Below are 19,468 nucleotides of genomic sequence, written 5' to 3'. Positions count from 1 at the left end.
ATTATTCTCATTTCACAGAGGGAAGCTGTCAAATCCAGAATTTTAGGATTTTAGCCAGAAAGGGCTCCGCGATTCAACTTAATTTTTTTATTCATTTTTTTTTACTAGAGGAGGAAGCTGAGGTAGTATTACTTGAAAAGTGGCAGAAAAGGGACAGCCCTGAGATTTTGCTATATAGCACCTATTTTTTTTGCATTTCTCCATGACTTACTCAAAGTCCTACCACGGGAAATTCAGAGATTAGGCCTCAAATCCCAGGATCCTGACTTAATCAAATAAAGTACTCTAATTATAGAAAAAATATTGTTATTCATTATTTATACCCATCATTTATAAAGTACTGAATTTAAGGTTGGCAAAGTACTGTAAATGCTATCTCATTTCTTCTTCACAACCCTTCTGAGGCAGGTAATCAAATTATACCCATTATATACACCTTATTTCATTTGCTGGGGATTAGACTGTAAACTTCCAGAGGGCAGCTACATGGCTCAGTGGACAGAAGTCAGGAAGACTCCCCTCCAGACACTTCCTACCTGTGTGACCCTGGATATGGACAAATCACTTAACCCTGTTTTCACCTCATTTCCTCAACTGTAAAAAATTAAATAGAGAAAGAAATGGCAAAACATTTTAGTAACAGAATGTCTTTTAAGCCTGAAACAACCGAACAACAACAACCAAAAAGGGAGGAAGGTGGCTAAATGGCTGAGTTCTAGGTCTGAAAATCAGGAAGACCTGAGTTCAAATCTAGTGTCAGACATTTACTGACCGTGGTCAAACCACCATCCCAAAAGATGGTGCCAAAATCTTTGCCAAAAAGACTCCATGGACAGCCTTATGGTCCACGGAATTAGATAGGAGATACAACTGAATAAAAATGAGGATAGAACTGCTCTTGTGTTTGTTTGCTTGTGATTTTTTCCCCTTTATTATGTTTTTTCCTTTTTTGATCTGATGTTTTTGCACAACATGACAAATATGGAAATATATTTAGAAGAATTGTATATGTTGAAACTATATTGGATTGCTTGTTGTCTTTGGGGGGGAGGAGAAAAATCTGGAGCACGAAGTTTTGCAAAGGTGAATGTTGAAAACTACCTTTGCGTGTATTTAGAAAAAACACCTTAAAAATAAAAATAACTTTTGAAAAAGAGAGTAGAAAACTAATTTTTTTATATCCCCAGTGCTAAGCACAAGATCCAGCATATCGCAGGCCCTTAATAAATGTAGACTGATTGGATCATCACAATGCCCTTGGTAGATACTATAATTATCCCCATTTTACAGACAGGGAAAATGAGGATGAGAAGCTACTAACTTCTCTAAGGTCCCATGACTAGGAAATTTAGGCAGAATTGGAGCGTGGGCCATGTGGACACCAGGTCCGGTGCTCTGTCCACTATGCCATGATTGTTAAGAGGTAAGAGCTTCTTGGGGGAGGTGGTCGGTACAATGAGGGAGCCAGGGAGGGGGAAAGAGTGCTGTAGTTCTCTGTTACCCCCAGAAAGTGTGTAAATACCTTACCGCATCTGGTGGTGATTTAGAAAAGGTAGGAAGGAGGCTGGGGAGAGAGTGCTAAAACTGGGGTCAGACATTTGCTAACGACAAGCCAGTTCACTTCTGCCTCAGTTTCCTCAATTGTAAAATAGAGATAACCGCCCCCTAAGGTTGTCGTGAGGACCAAACATTTATAAATGCCCCAACCACAACGCCTGACACATAGTAGGTGTCTCAGACTGAGGAAAGACTAGAAGCTGAGGGGATAGGGAATTTCTGGAGTTAAAGAATTAAAGCTCTATGATAAACGGCCCACAAAAGTCCAATAAAGGAGGGAAAGTCTAGAAGAGGAATTCTTTTAAAATACCATTAGAAATAGAATAGCTTTATGTAGCTCTGTTTAAAAGTCAAGGGGAAAAAAAGGTATTTATTGAACACTTAACATGCTTCACACTTGGCTAGACTCAATTTTTTAAAAATCCACTAAATAACAACCACTTATGTCTGTGTATACCCGCCCCTTGCCTGCTACAGAATAACCCAGCTATGAATTTTATACATTCGTTGTTTGTCCCTAAAATAGAAATACAGGCATCTTAGGGTAGCTAGGGTTGCCCAAGCCAGTAACCATGTGATCTTATTGTTCCTCAATAACAGCGGGCCAATATTTACATTTTACATGTTTATTTCCAATCTCCTCAGTACCAAGAAACTGAGGGTGAAGGTAATTCTCTGAAAATGAATTTACAAAGATGCAGCAATTTCAGAATAGAACAGAATATAAATATATTCAGAATATAACAACCACGGAGTATTTTTTAATGTGTTATATTAAAGCTACAACACTTGGGTCTTTCTTAATCAGGGCATCAAAATGACAAAGGGAGACAGTTCAATATAGTTAGTAAAAGGACAGCCTTCTAATGAGACTTCTTCCATCTTTAACTTCTATTAAGTCATGTCAATCTTCTCAGTGCCCAGGCTACTAAGATGATAAATTATTATAGATAAATTGTTCCTCTGTACTAGTTGAAGCAGTTTCCACACCAGAAGGCTTTTATAGTGATGAAAATCCCCCCAAAAGTTGAGGGAAAGGGAAGAGGGAGATAGTATAGACATATACATATATATGTATGTATGTATATATATGTATATATGTGTATATATATACATATATGTATATATGTATATTATATATGTATATATATAAATATATATAAAAATACTCAGGACAAGAAATGCTCATAAACAACCCAAATCATCACTTGGGTCTTAGGCCTTGGAAGTTTTGAGGAAAATTTTAAAAAGGGGCAGGGGGAGACTTTAGTTGTTTTCATTATCCCCATTTGCAGATGTCACTCGAGTGGCTTCTGACTAACACAGGAAGAAAATTACAAGCAGAAAGTGAAAGAACCATGCATTTCTGTCCACTGCACACAGCTTACAAAGGCACACAGGGCCCAGGAGCTAGGCTCTGGGTAAGGGGGGCCTCCGACTGTCCAGCCAATTCTGGGAAGCACTTCCCTAACTGAGAACATCAGTATAAAAGAACCCTGACACCTACCTTGGAACTGGCTGGGATCATGACCAGGTCACTACTTGTTTATGAGGGAATCAGGGTAAATGAAGACTATTTAGGAAAGGAAATCCTCTCAACTGACTTTGAGCCTTTTTTAGCAATAGCTTTCTGCTGTCTCCACACTACAAGCCCTGGGATGGTAGGAGAGAAAAACTGATTCTAATTCAGAAGAGTAATTCAGAAGGACAAATCTTAGCAACTAGCTATATACCTTTAGGTAGCCACAGAGACAAATAAAAACACCTGAGCTCAAATCCCAGCCAGTATGGACACTTACTATCTCTATTACCTTGACCTAATCTCCTTGAGCTTCAATATCTTATTTTCTAAGATGATAGTAGATGGATTCTAAAATCCTTTCAAATTCTAAAAACTATAGTTCTACCATCCTCGTAAGCCTTAAGGTTTTTTCTTTCATCTCTTCCAAAACCAATTATTAGACACCTACAATGTATAGAAAAGTTGGAGAAATACAAAAGACAGACGAGCTGCATTTCATTTCATCTGTAAAAATGAGTGGGAGGAAATTAAAATGTTTCTTTTCAGCTCCATTTCCACTTCACCAGAAAACTGGTGATTCTTTTTTTCCATCTTCAAATCACAGAAAAACAAGGTTATTAGAAAAATCCAATGCTCCTTGGATTCCATAATTAATGATAATGATTATCATCATCTTTTATAATCTCCAGCCTCTTTTATTTAGAAAAACATAAGTCTTTTATTAGCATTTTATTAATCCTAACTAAATCCCATCTTCAGAAAAAGATGCAGAAGGGAGAAAACCTGGCACCCTGATGTCTAGATTCACAAAGCTGTTACCATTACAGCCATAATAAGGAAGGTCTCCTAACATCCTATATTTTCTCTCTTTTATAAGGAATCAACATCTATTGGTAAGACATGTCCAAATGTCACCAGGTCAACAACTCAACATTCTGTTCTCTTCAATGCATCTTGTTAGAAAATGAAAAAAGACATTCTTCTGTTTTCTGGAGAAAACATGATGATTTAACTTCTAACAAATCTTGAGAGACATCTGATAATTTCCTGAGTTTTAAAACTACTTTCAAGTCCACAAGAAAGTCAAAATAGGACAGGACTGGGAAAGACTCTCACGGAAGTCCACAAGGAAGGAGCTGAGAGCCAGAAATTCTTGCATTCTAATTCTGGCTAGAGCACAAATCCTTTACCTCTTCAGAGCCAAGCAGTCAATCTTTTTTTTTTTCTTTTTTTTTTTTGTCTCCATTTTTGTAACTTAAAAAACAACCCTTCAAAGGACGGAAACATGAACTCTAAAAGGTTGAAATTGCTTTTAAAAATAAATAAATCTCAATACAATCCAAACCCAAAGTCTCCTCTACATCTGTGGATCCATTTTCAATACAACATCGTGTTTTTAACAGCCAGTAATAAGTCTGTTCTTGATCATCCCACAGGAACCACAACACCACCTGGCATGGGGGAAGTTTGAAAAAAGCAAACAATTTAAACTCTGTAGCAGATCCCTGGGGCTGAGGAAAGGGAGCTGGGACAGGCTTCTCTGCCCCAATCTTGCAATCCCAATTGGATTTGGGGAAAAAATCTTATCTTGTCAGGAGGAAACAACACTGCAGCAAGGAAACATGATCAACGATACATACAAATACTTATCTGCATGTACTTGGGATCACTAGTTCAAAAGATAAAAGTGACTTTAAAGATCAGCCTGTCACTTTCTAAAAAAAGAAAATGAATCGCAGAAAGATATAAAATTTCCAAGATCACATCCAAGAACTTGATTTTTAGCATATTTTTATTTCAATTCAATTCAAAAATACTTCAATGTAAGTGTTTTACTCTGCATCCCTACATATTTTATTTTAAATACTTGAAAAGTAGTCTGAAAGTGATTCTGAAAACACATTTACAAGCTTCCCCCATCTTGCCAAAGAGGTCTTTGACACACAAAAAGTTAGTCTTTGGCCTCAAGGTTTTTCCAAAGTGTCAAGTAAAACTGATTTTTCCCAAGAAAGAGTAGAAAGATGAAATTCTCATCTCTGCTATCCCAGCCATTTCCTCTGATTAATTTTAAGAGGGATTTCTTATTCCTTATTTTTATATCTTACTCCAAGTGAATTCTCCTATTAGAGTTGAGCCTTTGAACCACCCAGAAAGTCCTATATAAAAATATCAAGAATCAAATTTTTTTGTCTAAAGTCAGTATTTTATTCTCAGAAGCACTGATGCCCAAAACAAGCGTAGTTATCTTTTATGGATATAAAATAATTAGCATTAATTAATTATAATATTACTATATAATTATATATATACAAAAATAATTAATAATAATTAATATGAGAACAAGTTCCCCCAGGTGATTGTTGAAACAACCTCCACAGAGTTTTTTAGCCTCTTGGGCTAAAAACCAAGATTATGTGGTATAGGTAGAAATGACAAAACTTTGATTCAATGAACACTTATCAAGTGCCTGCTGCATGCCAGTTCCACTGAGAAGTAAGACTTGAGGGTGAAGAATTAAGTTTGATGCAAAGTTGTGAGCCTGGATGACTAGGGAGAAGGTGGTACTCTACACCATAAAGGGAAGTTTGGAGGAGGAGTGAATTTGAGGATAATGATGAATTTAGCTTTGAAAATTTGGATGTCCAGTAGGAGGAGATGGGGGAGGGGACTTCCACACCTCAGGTGGCCAGAGTAGGTCCCGATTTCCTGGGGAAAGGTTGGATGCTAAACTCATCCACCAATCAGGGCAGCCCAATCCAGGGAGAGTTCCAAAAGTGAGTGAATTACTTCTCCCTAGGAAGTGGGGCCTGGTCTCAGTATAGGGAGAAAAGGGAAGAAGGGGTGTTGGACAGATGACAAGATATTTCCTGAAAGATGAAGAGATGGAATGGGAAACATGTTCTAGGGCTGGCTTAAATATATTAGTTAAATATTATATTATACTATAATCTATCATAATACATTATGTTAAATATATAAATATAGTTAATATATTAAAATAATTGATATATTTAGTTAATATACTATATTATCTCAAACCCCCTACTACAGGCTTTTAAAAGACTACAAGCATCATGAAAACAGGGCCTATCTCTATCTCAACTTTCTATCTTTTCTACCACCTAGCAAGCACACTGCTCTCCAAACACATTAATACATATTTACTAAATTGAATTTTTTAAACAATCCAATCACGATAGAGTAATTTTAGAGCAAGAGCTCTCCAGCTGAAACTGAGCCACAAGTGAAACCTGAGGAATTGACAAGCTGGTATTTTTTCTGACTCTGCCCTTTCTGTTCTGACACACTCAGAAAGACCTTTCTGATTTTACAAGTAAGCAGTCACTGCCTGATAAATGCCAGTGGTCAGTGGAGAGGGCAACGTCTGGCAGCAAACACACCACACACACCCCTTGAGGTCTATATGTAAAAGTTGTAGATATATACTCAGTTTTCTTAATTTTACACAACCTCTATATCTCAACAACAACAAAAAAAAAAACTTAGGGTTTCATTGATTCTGGACCAATGGAATCCAGTAATTTAACAGGTGTGACAGAATGAAGAAGTACAGCCAAAATGATACATTTATCACAGACATTCCAGAGAGAATTTAGTTTCATCTCTGCACACCAAGTAAACCTGCCAAAACGGTTTCCATTTGAAACAAGGGAGTCATCTTTTCTTTTTTTAAGCTTTTAATCAAACACTGAGCTTTAGTAGTTTTATATAAAGAAAGCTAGTATCCAAACTCTAATGTCTAATAATTTGCTAAAAGAATCAAAGTATTCATTGGGAAGGGAAATAAATGGGCAATATTAAGCTTTGTAACTATAGGTTTTTAAATGGCATTTTGTAAATAAAATTAGATTTTTCTTCCCTTCCTCCCCCTCCAAAAAAAAAAGAAACCTTTTTTTGATTATAAGTAAAAATGTTCCTTTTCTTTTAAATAGCATTTTTAAATGAAATTAGATTTTTCTTCTCCAAAAAAAGAAAGTTTTTTGATTATGGGTATAATGTTCTTCTTCTTTATCATCTAGTATAAACTAATATTCCACAATTAGCTGATTTTTACTCTTCAGGAAACAGCAGTATAGGCAAACCATAATTAGAACTGGATTGTTTTTTATATATATAGAGGCAGCTAGATGAACCAGTGGATAAAGAGCACTAAGTTCAGATCTGGCCTCAAACATTTACTAACCTGAGTGACCTTGTCAAGTCACTTAATCTTAACTTAATGGTACTTACCTGGAAGGATTTATATTAAGGATCAAATGAGATATCTGCACATAGTAAGTACTACATATTCCTTTCCCTGTCCTACTAACCTATAAGAATATCTTCTAATCTAGTCAACATCTTCCTTTCTCAAATGGGGAATTTAGGATCCAGAAAAGTAAGGTGTTAAGTACCCCATCAAGTTCACACAGCTAACTAATTGATAGTAAAGCTGGAACCAGAATCCTGGCCCACCACTTCCCTAAAGCATAGTTCTCTCCACCATTCCACAAGCTTCCAACTACCATAGTATGTCCATTATTTAAAAAACAAAAAAGATGAAAAAACTTCTAATCTGTATATATTTTTTAAGCTATAATAATATCAACACTAGGTCACTACTTCAAAGAGACTATTAGGTTTTTCAGTTCTTTTGTGCCCCCCTCTTTGCTTAGCACACTGCCTGGAAAAAAGTAGGTGCCCAAATAAATATTGATTGATCAAAGAGAGAAGAAAAGAACCCAAATATTTAAAAAATCTATATTATAGGGTTATGGTACATGATGAATATGATGGAAAATTGTTGTACTGTAAGAAATAATAAAGGTTTTCAGAAAAACCTGGGAAGACCAGCATGAACTGATGGAGAATGAAGTAAACAGAACCAGAACAATTTATACAATAACAATACCGTAAAAACAATCAACTAAAAGTCTCGGGGAACTCTGATCATCACCATGACCAACCATGATTCCAGAGGGTTCATGATGAAATACGATACTCCTCTCCTGAGAGAGGGATGATGGACTAAAGGTGCAGTCAGACTTTTGGGGGAACATGCTAATGTGGGAATCTGTTTTGCTTGAATATTTATGTTTGTAATAAGGGATTCTGTTTTTTCTTTTCTTCTCAGTGAGGTAAGGGGAAGACGAGAGAGGAAATATAAAGAAAAAAAAAAAAGAAAAACAATTTAATTTTAAAAAGAACATTCCAATAGTCCGCATTTCTTCATGTTTGTAATAAGGGATTCTGTTTTTTCTTTTCTTCTCAGTGAGGTAAGGGGAAGACGAGAGAGGAAATATAAAGAAAAAAAAAAAGAAAAACAATTTAATTTTAAAAAGAACATTCCAATAGTCCGCATTTCTTCAAACATCAGTTGATTCACAGTGAAATGAAGCTTGAATAGGTTTACTGAAGAATCATGGGAGTGAAACACCAATAAAATACAAAAAGACAGGTTGTCTGTCAAACAGGCAGCCCAAGCATGCAAAATTCAGCAACAGAAACGGATGTGGTCAAGAGTACATGAGAGCAAGTAAAATAACTTTTACAAAAGATTGTTCTGAGTCACATTTTTCAAGACAAGTAACAGGTACCACTGCACTAAAGTCCGGTGCTTTTCCTTAAAAACTAGTTTTTTGAAACAACTTAAGAGGAAAGATGGTTTCCCAACTGTATCTGATATCCTACAACTGACAGACAAGATTAGAAAGAAAAAAACATTTTTGAAAAAGTACTCCCAACACAGCATGAAACTTTATCTTCATTTGTGGATGCTCTAGCCCTAACACTTCCTGTAACCAGACACACACATAAAAGTTTCATGCACAAGAATAGAAAAGAGAGGCTTTTGGATTCATAAGGGCACAAGCCCATCAAGTCAAATACCCTGTTTGAAGTCAATTAAGGGAGGCCGTTCAAATTCAACTTTCAAAAGAAGCTACAAACCCCATTCTGGGGTCCTTAAAATACACTTCATCTATTAGATGCATGGCCTGCCAGCCCGCATCAATCCCCTTCGCTGGCCCTTCCAGAAGTTACTTACATCTGCAACATGATTTTATTTAAAAAGATGCCATCCACCAGATCCATGTACATGGTCAGATTGTCTTCCTTTTCGCTTCCAAACGGACCAAATGTTTTCACCTTGGGGAAAAGAAGGCGAGATTAAGGAGGTATCCAAGCCCAAGCTGTGATTGTACAAGCCTAGTTCCTCATAGATCAGGGATACCCAACAGCCTGCGCACACGTGGGCACACGTTCACGCCACCTTGCACAAGGAAGGTGAGTGAGAAACAAGTCTCCCTCACGTCTCCCGCTGACATGAGCTTTCTCTCCAAACGCCCGAGAAACGCTTCCAGGCGTTACTAGAGGCGCCGGGTGGGATGGAGAGGACGCCGTGGGTGCCGGGAACCCCGGCATGACCCGACAGCCTCTCCCAGACAACTCCCGCAGCAGAGGAGACAGGTGAACGGGAGAAAGTCTTAATTCCGCAAGGAGATTATGCTCCAGCGCCCCAGGTGGTGCGCGCGGGGGGCGGGGGGGGGGGGGGGGGAGCACTAGGCTTTAGTTGCCCGGGGGTATTAGAATGATAACTTCTGCCCCCTTCCCGCTCCCCCTCCCCCAATTAAAGTCGGCAGCAACCACCTGCTGCGTCCCTTCCCAGACCAGGGCGCAGCTCCCCGGGCCGGGGAGGCCGAGTTCGCGGGGGCGACAGGTTGCAGGGGGTCTCTCCCGAGCCCTAGTCAGTGCCGCGGACCCCGCCCGGAACCGACCGGGACAGGGCGAGGGAGGGGGCACGCTTTCCAAACAAAGAGTGCAAACCTTCTCAAGGGAGGGGTGGGAGGGGGAAACAGGGGCCAGCGTTCCCCGGCGCGAGGCCGGCCTTCCGCCGCCCCCTTACCCCGTGCCCGTCCGGCCGGGCAGTGGGCGCTACCCGGGCGGCTCGCCACGCGCGGCGCGCCCTCCAGAAGCCCCCGGCGCCCGGGGGGGGGCACTCACCCAAGTCACCAGCGGGCTCTGCAGGAAGAGCTCCAAGAGCTCCGAAATGGTCACGTCCATGCTGCCGCCGCCGCGGCCGGCCAGCGGCTCCCCGGCTGCGCGTCCCCCCGGGCGCCGGGCACAAAAGCCGAGCGGCGGCTACGCGGCGCGGCGCGGGGCTGCGGCTCGCGCCCGGGAGACAAAGGCGGGGCGCGAGCCCATGTTCCGCGTCCCCCGCGCCGAGGAAGGGGGGGTGGAGGGAAGAGCCCGGGGAGGGTGGGAGGGACCCGGCACTCACTCGGGCCGGGAACAATGAGAAGCGGCCCCGCCCCCTCGGGTCCCCGGGGCAGCCCCCTCGCGCCGCCTCCGCGCGGCGGCCCCCGGGCGGAAAGCGCCCTGAGAGCGGGCCACCGAGGTCGGGCGTGGGGCAAAGAAGGGGAGGTCTCCGCGCTGTGCGCCGGGCTGAGCGCCGGGGAAGCCGAGCGACGGTATCTGCACTTTGGACCCGGACTGACAGTGGGGGCGGGAGGGAGCAATGCCCCTGCCCGCAGGACCCGCTGGAGGAGGGGAGCGCCGCCCGCCCGGGCGCCCGGCCGCCTGCCGCGGGGAGCTAGAAGGGCACCTAGGGGCTCGGGAGGCAGCTGCAGGGAACGGAGCTCGCCGAGCGTGGGACGCTGCCTCCCCGTGGGTGGGAAAGGACTCGCCGGCGGTGAGGACGCAGCTGCACAGGGGGGGGGCTGTCCCCGAACCTTTAAGCGGTGGGAGAGAGGCTCGTTGCAACTGAAACACGGCACGCGTGGAAGAGAGTGAGCGCGTATTGCGGACCGTGGCCCCACGTGGGGCGCAGGGGGGTCATCGCAGCCCGGAGCACCCGCCCCGCGCTCGGGGCTCACAGCCCCACGGAAGGGGGAGGGGTCCCTGTAAGCGGGAACACCGCCGCGCGGAGTTGGGGGCGGCTCGCACGTGGAAGGAAGGGGCTCGCTGAAAGCGGGACCACGGGAGGGGACTGGTTCTGGAGCACACACCCACTCGCGGAGGGGAAGGGCTTCGCTACACGCGGGAATGCCGCTGCGCGAAAGGGCAGGGGAGTGGGCGGGCCCCTTGCCCCGCCCCCCCCGCGGGAGTGCCCCTGAGACCGCGGCTGAGCGCGGGCGGGGAGAGGACTGCCCCGCGCGCCGCTCTCTGCGTCTGGGCCCCCCCGCCGGAGTTGGGAGGAGTCAGTGAAACAAGTTTCGCGGCGCCCAGAAACCGTTGCCGGGGAGGGTGGGGCGCGAGCGGCCTGCAGGAGTTCCTCCTACCGGCCCGCAGTCAGGGAGCCCGCGGCGGGCAGCGGGGGCGGCCCGAGGCTACCTCCGCCAGGTGCTGAGGCCCGCCTCTTCTCCTACAGTGCCCTGCATCTCCTCTCTTTGTGGGTGAAGAAGGTGGGCATTTAGGAAGCATTTTTCTAAGCCCTGTGAGCAGGGATCATTTCCTCCAAATAGAGACTGCCGAAAGCGTCCCACCGAACTAGGGGGCGGCTGCATCAGCCCGAGGCGACTCTTAGGTGTCCGGAGGGGCCGGGGAAACTCCCGCCGTTGGGACACGGCGTTCGGCCGACCCCCAACAACTGTGCGCGGCGTAAATAGATACGTGTGAAAAAATACATCTCGTCTATGCTTAATTATGCGCATTTCACGCGGAGGGGAGCCCGCTTCAGACCTCCCCTTGGACACATACTGGGCAGGTCACCAGCTCTCCAAGTCCCTGGGACTTAAATCCTGTAAGTTACAGGTCTGATTTTGAGGAAGGTGATGCAGTCTCTGGAAAAGGTTCTTTTACCTCTTCTGCGTGCCTCCAGACTTGCGTCCGTGCCCAGCACTTAATAAACGATTGTTGAAAAGTCACCACACACACACACACACACACACCACCAAAAAACAACACGGATGAACCGGGGCCGAGAGATGGAGTTATGCACACAAGGTTATGCAGCCGGAATGCGCTTGGGTAACGCTCCCTGTACTAGAGACTCTTTAGAAAGACTTCAGCCCACTTCGAGGTCATGCTCAAGGGCTCAAGCAGCTCTTAAATGTATTTTGTTGTAGGGATAGTTTACTTATGCGTGCTCTTTCTCCCCTGTGGGATGGAAACTAGATCCCCAATTCCTAATGGTGTCCGCCATGCTAGAGGCCCTTTGTGAACACTTGTTGAGTTGAATTGAACACTGATCCAATGACTAAATTCAGATCTTTTTCTGCTCCAAGCAGCCCGGTGAATAGAACGCTGGTCCTAGAGTAAAGAAGTCCTGAGTTGAAATTTAGTCTAAGATACTGAGTGACTCTGGGCAAAGTCAGTTTAAAAAAAAAAAAATCTGTTTGCCTCAGTTTCTTTAACTATGAAATGAAAGATTGTTGGGAAGATCAAATGAGATGATATTTGTAAATGTTTAGCACAGTTTGTGGCACATAGTAGATGCTTGATAAATGCTTATTTCCTTATCTGTCAAACCCACTTACTCCAGCCTGGCCTGGAAGTAGCTTTGGGACAAAGCAGATCTATGTTTATGGATTCTTTGGGTACATGCCCCTGAGTCTACCTTTCAGAATCCTTTTCTTTTATCAAGATATCTCAGGCAGCCACGCGAACCGCCAAGATTTTCTCTCTTCAAGTTTCCACAAATTATTTCATCCATATATCCCATTTGTCCCCGTCATTCTCCACTTTATAGTGTATACATATTGATGGTGTCCATGCCTTCTCTCTCCCATCCCCCAGAATGTAATAAGCGCCTTCAAAGTTGGTGCTAGGACTTTTTTTTTTTAATGAACACTATTATTTCTCATTTTTTCACCTATCATTCTGATATCAAATATCAATCCTGAAATAGACTTTGACATTTAAAAATATTCATAAATACACATAAAGCCAGAACTGATTTCTCTTGACAATTTTTCTGATAGGCAGTTTTAATCCTGAGAAAAGGCATAATAACTCCAGGGCACATAGGTAAGCAAGTCCTTTCCATTATCAGAGACTCAGTTTCCTTCTCTGTAAAGTGGAATTTGAATTAAATGACCACTACATCTCTTTTATCTCATATACCGTGACTACAATTTTGAGCTCACTCCTGGAGCTAAATGATGGTCTCAGAATAGATATTGTTCATAAATAATCATGGTGTGTTTGTCATCAAGTTTGAAAAGAATGAGGGGATAGATTTATAAAGTGAGAAACCAAAGCCACAACCAAGAAGCTCTTCCCCAATAACCAAAGTTATTTCATTTCCAAAGAGAAAATTGCTAGGGATGAATGAAAACGTAAAGTGAGCAACTTAGTCTATCCCACTGCATCTAGACAGTGAGAATCATAAACCATCTTGAAAAGATAAAGAGTATCCTTTATCCTAAATAAATATAATATGCAGAATTTATAATGCAGAACCACTAAAACAAGGTACAGTAATTTGTTCTCCCGGACTGGCTATGGGCTTAAAAATGACAAAGTGTTGGAACTATGGCATCTCCTGGTAAAGTATGGTACTGCAGCCTAATTCTGTTAGCTATCAATACCCAAAGAAATAAAGTGTAGACTTAGTTTACCCAAATAGGGGATAAATTCCCTGGAGAGAAAGAGGTTCAAGTGTGGGAGAGAGATTGAATTGAAAAGAGATTCTATATTTAAGAAAGTAGCATTCCCAAGGAGAATAATCTCATTGTATGCTTTAGCAAACCACAGAATTTCTACCATAAAAAAATAACACATTGTTATAATGCTTTAAGGTTGGCAGAACAGTTTTCTGTCAAGCTTGTGAAGTTGGTAGTAAAGTATTATTTTCATTGTAGAGATGAGTAAATTAAATAGTTTGCTCAGGGATCAAACAGATAGAGCTAGAATTTCATAGATTCTTAGAGTGACTGAAAAGAGACCTTGTAGAACATTTAATTGTCACCTCAGTTTTAAACATAAGGAAACTCAGATCTGGGATGGTTAGATGACCTGTCCAAGATTACACAGGTACCAGAGGAAGAATTCTCCTAAATCCAAGATTCCATGGTGGTTCTTAGTTATTACTAGATAATCTCTTTCCCTTAGTTTATGAGACATTCCTTAAGAACTTACCTGTAAAAAAAAACTCACCCATAATTTTGTATTTTGATATGTCAATGCAAAAATTATCTTTAAAATAAAGGGTTGTGCATGTGCAGAAATGTTTGTGGCAGCCCTTTTTGTAGTGGCTAGAAAGTGGAAACTAAATGGATGTCCATTAGTTGGAGAATGGATGAATAAGTTATGGTATATGGATGTTATGGAATATTATTTTTCTGTAAGAAAAATACAGGATGATTTCAGAAAGGCCTGGAGAGACTTACATGAACTGATGCTAAGTGAACCGAACAGAACCAGGAGATCATTGTACACTTCAACAACAATACTATATGATCAATTCTTATGGAAATGGCTCTCTTCAACAATGAGATGATTCAAACCAGTTCCAATTATACTGTGATGTTCAGTGATGAAGAGAGCCAGCTACACCAAGAGAGAGGCCTGTGGGAATTGTGTGGATCGCAACATAGTATTTTCACTTTTTTGTTGTTGTTATTGTTTAAAAAAATAAAAATAAAGGGTTAACATTCTGGAAAGCAACTTGAAACTATTCCCAGAGGGCCATGAAACTGTGCAAACTCTTTGATAAAACAGTGTCTCCTGGGTCTATATCCCAAAGAGATCATAAAAGAGGGGAAAAGATCCTCATGTGCAAAAAATGTTTGTGTCAGTTCTTTTTCTGGTGGCAGGGAACTGGAAAGTGAAGGAATGCCCATAAATTTTGCGGAATGATTGGGGAAAAAACCTGTGGTTTTGAATGTAATGCAATACTATTGTTCTATAAGAAATGATGAGCAGGCTGATTTTAGAAAAACCTGAAAAGACTTACATGAACTGATGCTGAATGAAGTGAACAGAACCAGAAGAATATTGTACACAGTAACAATAATTTTGTATGATAATTAATTGTGACAGACTTAGCTCTTCTAATAGTGACCCAAGACAATTCCAACAGACTTGGGTTGGAAAATGCCATCCATATTCAGAGAAACATCTATGGAAACTGAATGCAGATTATAGTAGACTATTTTCACCTTTTGTTGCTGTTTTTTTTCTTTCTCATGGTTTTTCCTTTTGTTCTGATTTTGTTCACAACATGACTAATATAGATATAAGTTTAACATGTTTGTACATGTATAGCCTATATCAGATTGTTTGCTCTCATGGGGAAGAGAAGGGAGAAAAATTTGGAATGCAAAATCTTATAAAAGTGAATGTTGAAAACTATCTTTACATGTAATTGGAAAAAAATAAAATATATTAAGGGGGGGAAGAAAATGAAGGGGCTGAACTATATATTTTTGAGGGCCCTTACAAATGACCCTGTGATTTTGTCAAGGTGAGCATCTCTTTTTTTAGTGCACACATCATCGGACCTCAAACAATTGTGGTTCATGCCTTTTCATAAATTTTCCATAGAGAATCCATCCAACATGCTAGAAACTTTCCTTTGCATTCTTTAATATTTGGTAAATAGTGGATAGTAATAGAACACTTGGACCATCTCTGGATTTGGTAACATTTGGCACCTGTCCAACTCCACATATATACCATCCAGTCACTTTTCTTGGTTAATAATGTGATATACACCCAGCTTATACCCATCATGTGTTTCATGCTTTTTGTACACTAGCAATATGTGTTGTGTTTGTAGATATGATGATGGCATTCTTTGATTCAAAGCCATTTAGCAAAACCAAGAGAATATGTTAAAATGAATGCTTGTATAGTAGTGATCACTACTATCACATCAGATCACTAAAATGCCGTGTTGTTTTCCAATTATGATTTACTCCCAAATCCTCCTCCCATTTAATTCTTGTCCCACTTTATTATCGTCCATCAACAATGCCTATCCAAAATGCAGGCCCACAGGGTTCCTCCTCAACTCTGTGTCATAATATAAAGCAGGAGTCTCCAAAATTGATGATGGAGGCTCCCTGGGGGATTTAACTTATAAATAAGAAAATATGTACCTTGGGGTGTGTACTCAAAATTTTTAAATGATGAAGTATAGTATCAACAAGTTTGGAAATGTCTAATTTATGTAGTAGGCAGGTAAAAATTGTCTCAACAATGCCTATCCAAATACAGGTACAGTGGATTCCTTTTCAACAATATGTCATAATTTAAATCAGAAGTCTCTAAAATTGATGCTGGAGGCTCCCTGGGGGATTTAACTTATAAATAAAAAATATATACACCTGGGCGTGGATTCTCAAAATTTTTAAATGATAAAACTGTGGGACCAGAAAGTTTGGAAACTTCCAGTTTATGTAGTAGGCAGGTAAAAATAGTCTGAATCTTTCACTGCTAGAAAAAGAGGAATGTGATTAGGTTCAGGATGGTAATGGAGAAGGTTCTTTATAAGTAAAGGTATAGGAACTGTTCCAGTAAGTTTCTGTGGCTCTCTGTTCTCACTCCAGCATTGTGTATAGAGACACGTCTGATGGAAACAGTCTGACAAGAGCATGAAACAAAATTGTTGTGTTCTACTGCAGGATTTTCAGGATGTTAAGGAAATTTTTGCCACATTAGGGCAGAAGGAAGACACTGAAAAAATAATACATCATAAGTGAACTCAGAATGTTGTTCCAGAAAAACAAAACTTGATGAGTTTCAGAATGGATTTATCAATGTAATGGACTACCACAAGAATCATAATATTACATTTTTATCAGATCTTATATCCAAGTCAGTTCACCTAGTATCTCCAGTGCATTTCCTCTGCCCCCAATAGGGTCATGGATACCAAACTCAAGAGGAACTAAGGGAAATTTCCACACCATTGCATCTCAAGTCTCATAATGGAGTTTCAGAACCAAAGAAATAGTTTCCTTTTATGATCTATAAACCAAATAAGTTCTGAATACAAGTCTGAGGATGAATCATTTCTGTTTACATTAGGGTAGTCAGAGAAAGAGCAAAGAACAAAACCTCTCCAATAATTTCCCTTAAAAACCTTCAAGATTTTGATCCCTATCTTCATTATATTTGCTTATGTGACTGAATTTGCTGGCTCCAGTATCTTACTGCTAGATAGGAAGATGCTAACCTCTACTGGTCATGTTCCTAATCACGATTTTAGTTAACATCTTAGAGGAAGGTCAGACCACATCAGGAATTAGGTGGGAGAGCAGGAGCTGTTCCTAGTTGTAAAAAAAAATTATTAAAGTATACATAGGAGGCTACAAAATGGAGGAATGGCTAATACCTGTTAGCAACTTCTGTGGGGAATTCTTAAAATTATTGTGAAATCTAATCTATCCTCAGACTTTTAAATCCCTTAAGGCTTTGTTTTCTTTTGTTTTTATAATATGGTTATTTTTATTTTTAAAGTTATTTTAAACTTGTGAATATATTTAAAATGTGTATTTTATGGTTTAGTTATTCTACTGATATCTTCTTTTGACTTTCCTGATTGCTGGATATACTTCCTATTAATAGTCAAAAGGGAATTTTCTACTTTACCACACTAGCAGAATTCTTCATAAATAATTAATAAACATATATTTATTATACATATACATATATGTATATATGTATTTGTCTATATATGAATATATATATATATATATATATGTAGTCCCATCACACCCATAACTGCTAGAAGAACATATCATGATTTCTCAGAGAAATTTTGGGGAGGAGAGAAGTATCCCAAATACATAGGAACTGATGTATATTTTGCTCTATTAAATGCATAAATAAATTCATGCAACATATAATTCTAAAACCTGTGAGTTCCAACTCTTAAAGCCTTATTATAAACCAACACAATTTTCAGTAAAAAAAAAAAATATCACTAAATGACAACCAATTGGGATTTCACAAGCGAAGAATATACTTTATATATTTCAAAACCAGGATGCATAAAATAGGGAAGGGGCAACTAGATAGTACAGTGGATAGAATGCTGAGCCTGGAGTCAGGGAGACTCATCTTCATGATTTCAAATCTTGGTCTCAGACACTGATTAATTGTATGACCCTGGGCAAATCACACTTGTTTACCTCAGTTTCCTCATCTATAAAATGACCTGGAGATGGAAATGGCAAAACACTCTAGTTTCTCTACCAAGAAAACCCCAAATGGAGTCACAAAAAGACAAACATGACTGAAGGACAATAATAAATTTTAAAAAAGGAAAATCTGAATGAAAAAGGAAGGAAACTGGCAAGGCAAGAGAAAATTTCACTGAGTCTACATACATCAGTGTAGTCTTTCATATTAAAAAATGTTTGGTCATAAAAAAAGGGAAAGTGCAAAAATGTTTGTGGCAGCCCTTTTTGTAGTGGCTAGAAATAGGAAACTGAGTGAATGTCCATTGGTTAGAGAATGATTGAATCGGTTATGATATATGAATATTATGGAAGATTATTGTTCTGTAAGAAACGATCAGCAGGATGATTTCAGAGAGGTCTGGAGAGACTTACAGGAACTGATGCTGAGTGAAATGAGCAGAATCAGGAGATCGTTACACACAGCAACAAGAAGACTATAAGATGATCAATTCTGATGGTCATGGCTCTTTCCAACAATGAGATGATTCAGGGCAGTGCGATTGTGTGATGAAGAGAACCAGCTACACCCACAGAGAGACCATGTGAACTGAGTGTGGAACACAACATAGTATTTTCACCTTTTTTGATGTTGTTTGCTTTTTCTCATCTTTTTTTCCTTGTTGATTTTTCTTGTGCAGTACAATAATTGTGAAGATATGTATGGAGAAATTGTACAGGTTTAACTTATATTGGATTACTTGCTGATAGGGGTGGGAGGGCAGTAAGGGGAGAGATGGGAGGGAGAAAAATTTGGAACACAAGGTTTTGCAAGGATGAATGTTGAAAACTATTTTCGCATACATTTTGAAAATAAAAGCTAGTAGGGCAGCTAGTTGGAGTGGTGGATAGAGCACCAAGAGGACCTGAGTTCAAATATGACCTCAGACGCTTAACACGTCCTAGCTATGTGACCCTGGGCAAGTCACTTAACCCCAATTACCTCAGCAAAAAAAAAGAAAAGAAAAGCTATTTTTAAAAAATGTTTGGGATCTTCAAGGAATACTGTTTGTGGAAAAAAATAAAGGTATTGGGATTGTGGGGAAAAAAACTGATAGTGCACTAGAAGAATTTCAGTGGAGACAGCAGAGCATTGGGCCTGAAGTGAGGAACCTGAGTTCAAATCCAGCCTCAAGCATTTACTTACATGTGACCCTGAACTAGTCACTTAATCTTTATTGATTTTGAACTACTAGAAAAGGAAATGGCAAACTACTTCAGTATCTTTGCCAAGAAAACCCCACAGGCAGCATTGTTCATG

At 40.5% G+C, this 19,468-nt stretch overlaps 1 protein-coding gene across 1 annotated transcript in view; it reads right to left on the bottom strand.

The window, feature by feature from the left end:
* The window catches only part of CCDC88C (coiled-coil domain containing 88C), a 229,549-nt gene extending 219,242 nt beyond the window's left edge, over positions 1-10,307 (bottom strand). The window contains exons 1-2 of the mRNA XM_031952347.1: positions 10,082-10,307; positions 9,126-9,226 (exon numbers count right to left, since the gene is read on the bottom strand). Coding sequence (XP_031808207.1) covers positions 9,126-9,226; positions 10,082-10,141 — 161 coding nt within the window. The 5' untranslated portion in view covers positions 10,142-10,307. The remainder of the gene's footprint in view (positions 1-9,125; positions 9,227-10,081) is intronic.
* Positions 10,308-19,468: the final 9,161 nt, after the last annotated feature.

Source organism: Sarcophilus harrisii, chromosome 2 (genome assembly GCF_902635505.1).
Source record: "Sarcophilus harrisii chromosome 2, mSarHar1.11, whole genome shotgun sequence".
Classification (NCBI taxonomy): Eukaryota; Metazoa; Chordata; class Mammalia; order Dasyuromorphia; family Dasyuridae; genus Sarcophilus; species Sarcophilus harrisii.
This window is presented reverse-complemented; position numbering and strand designations above follow the sequence as displayed.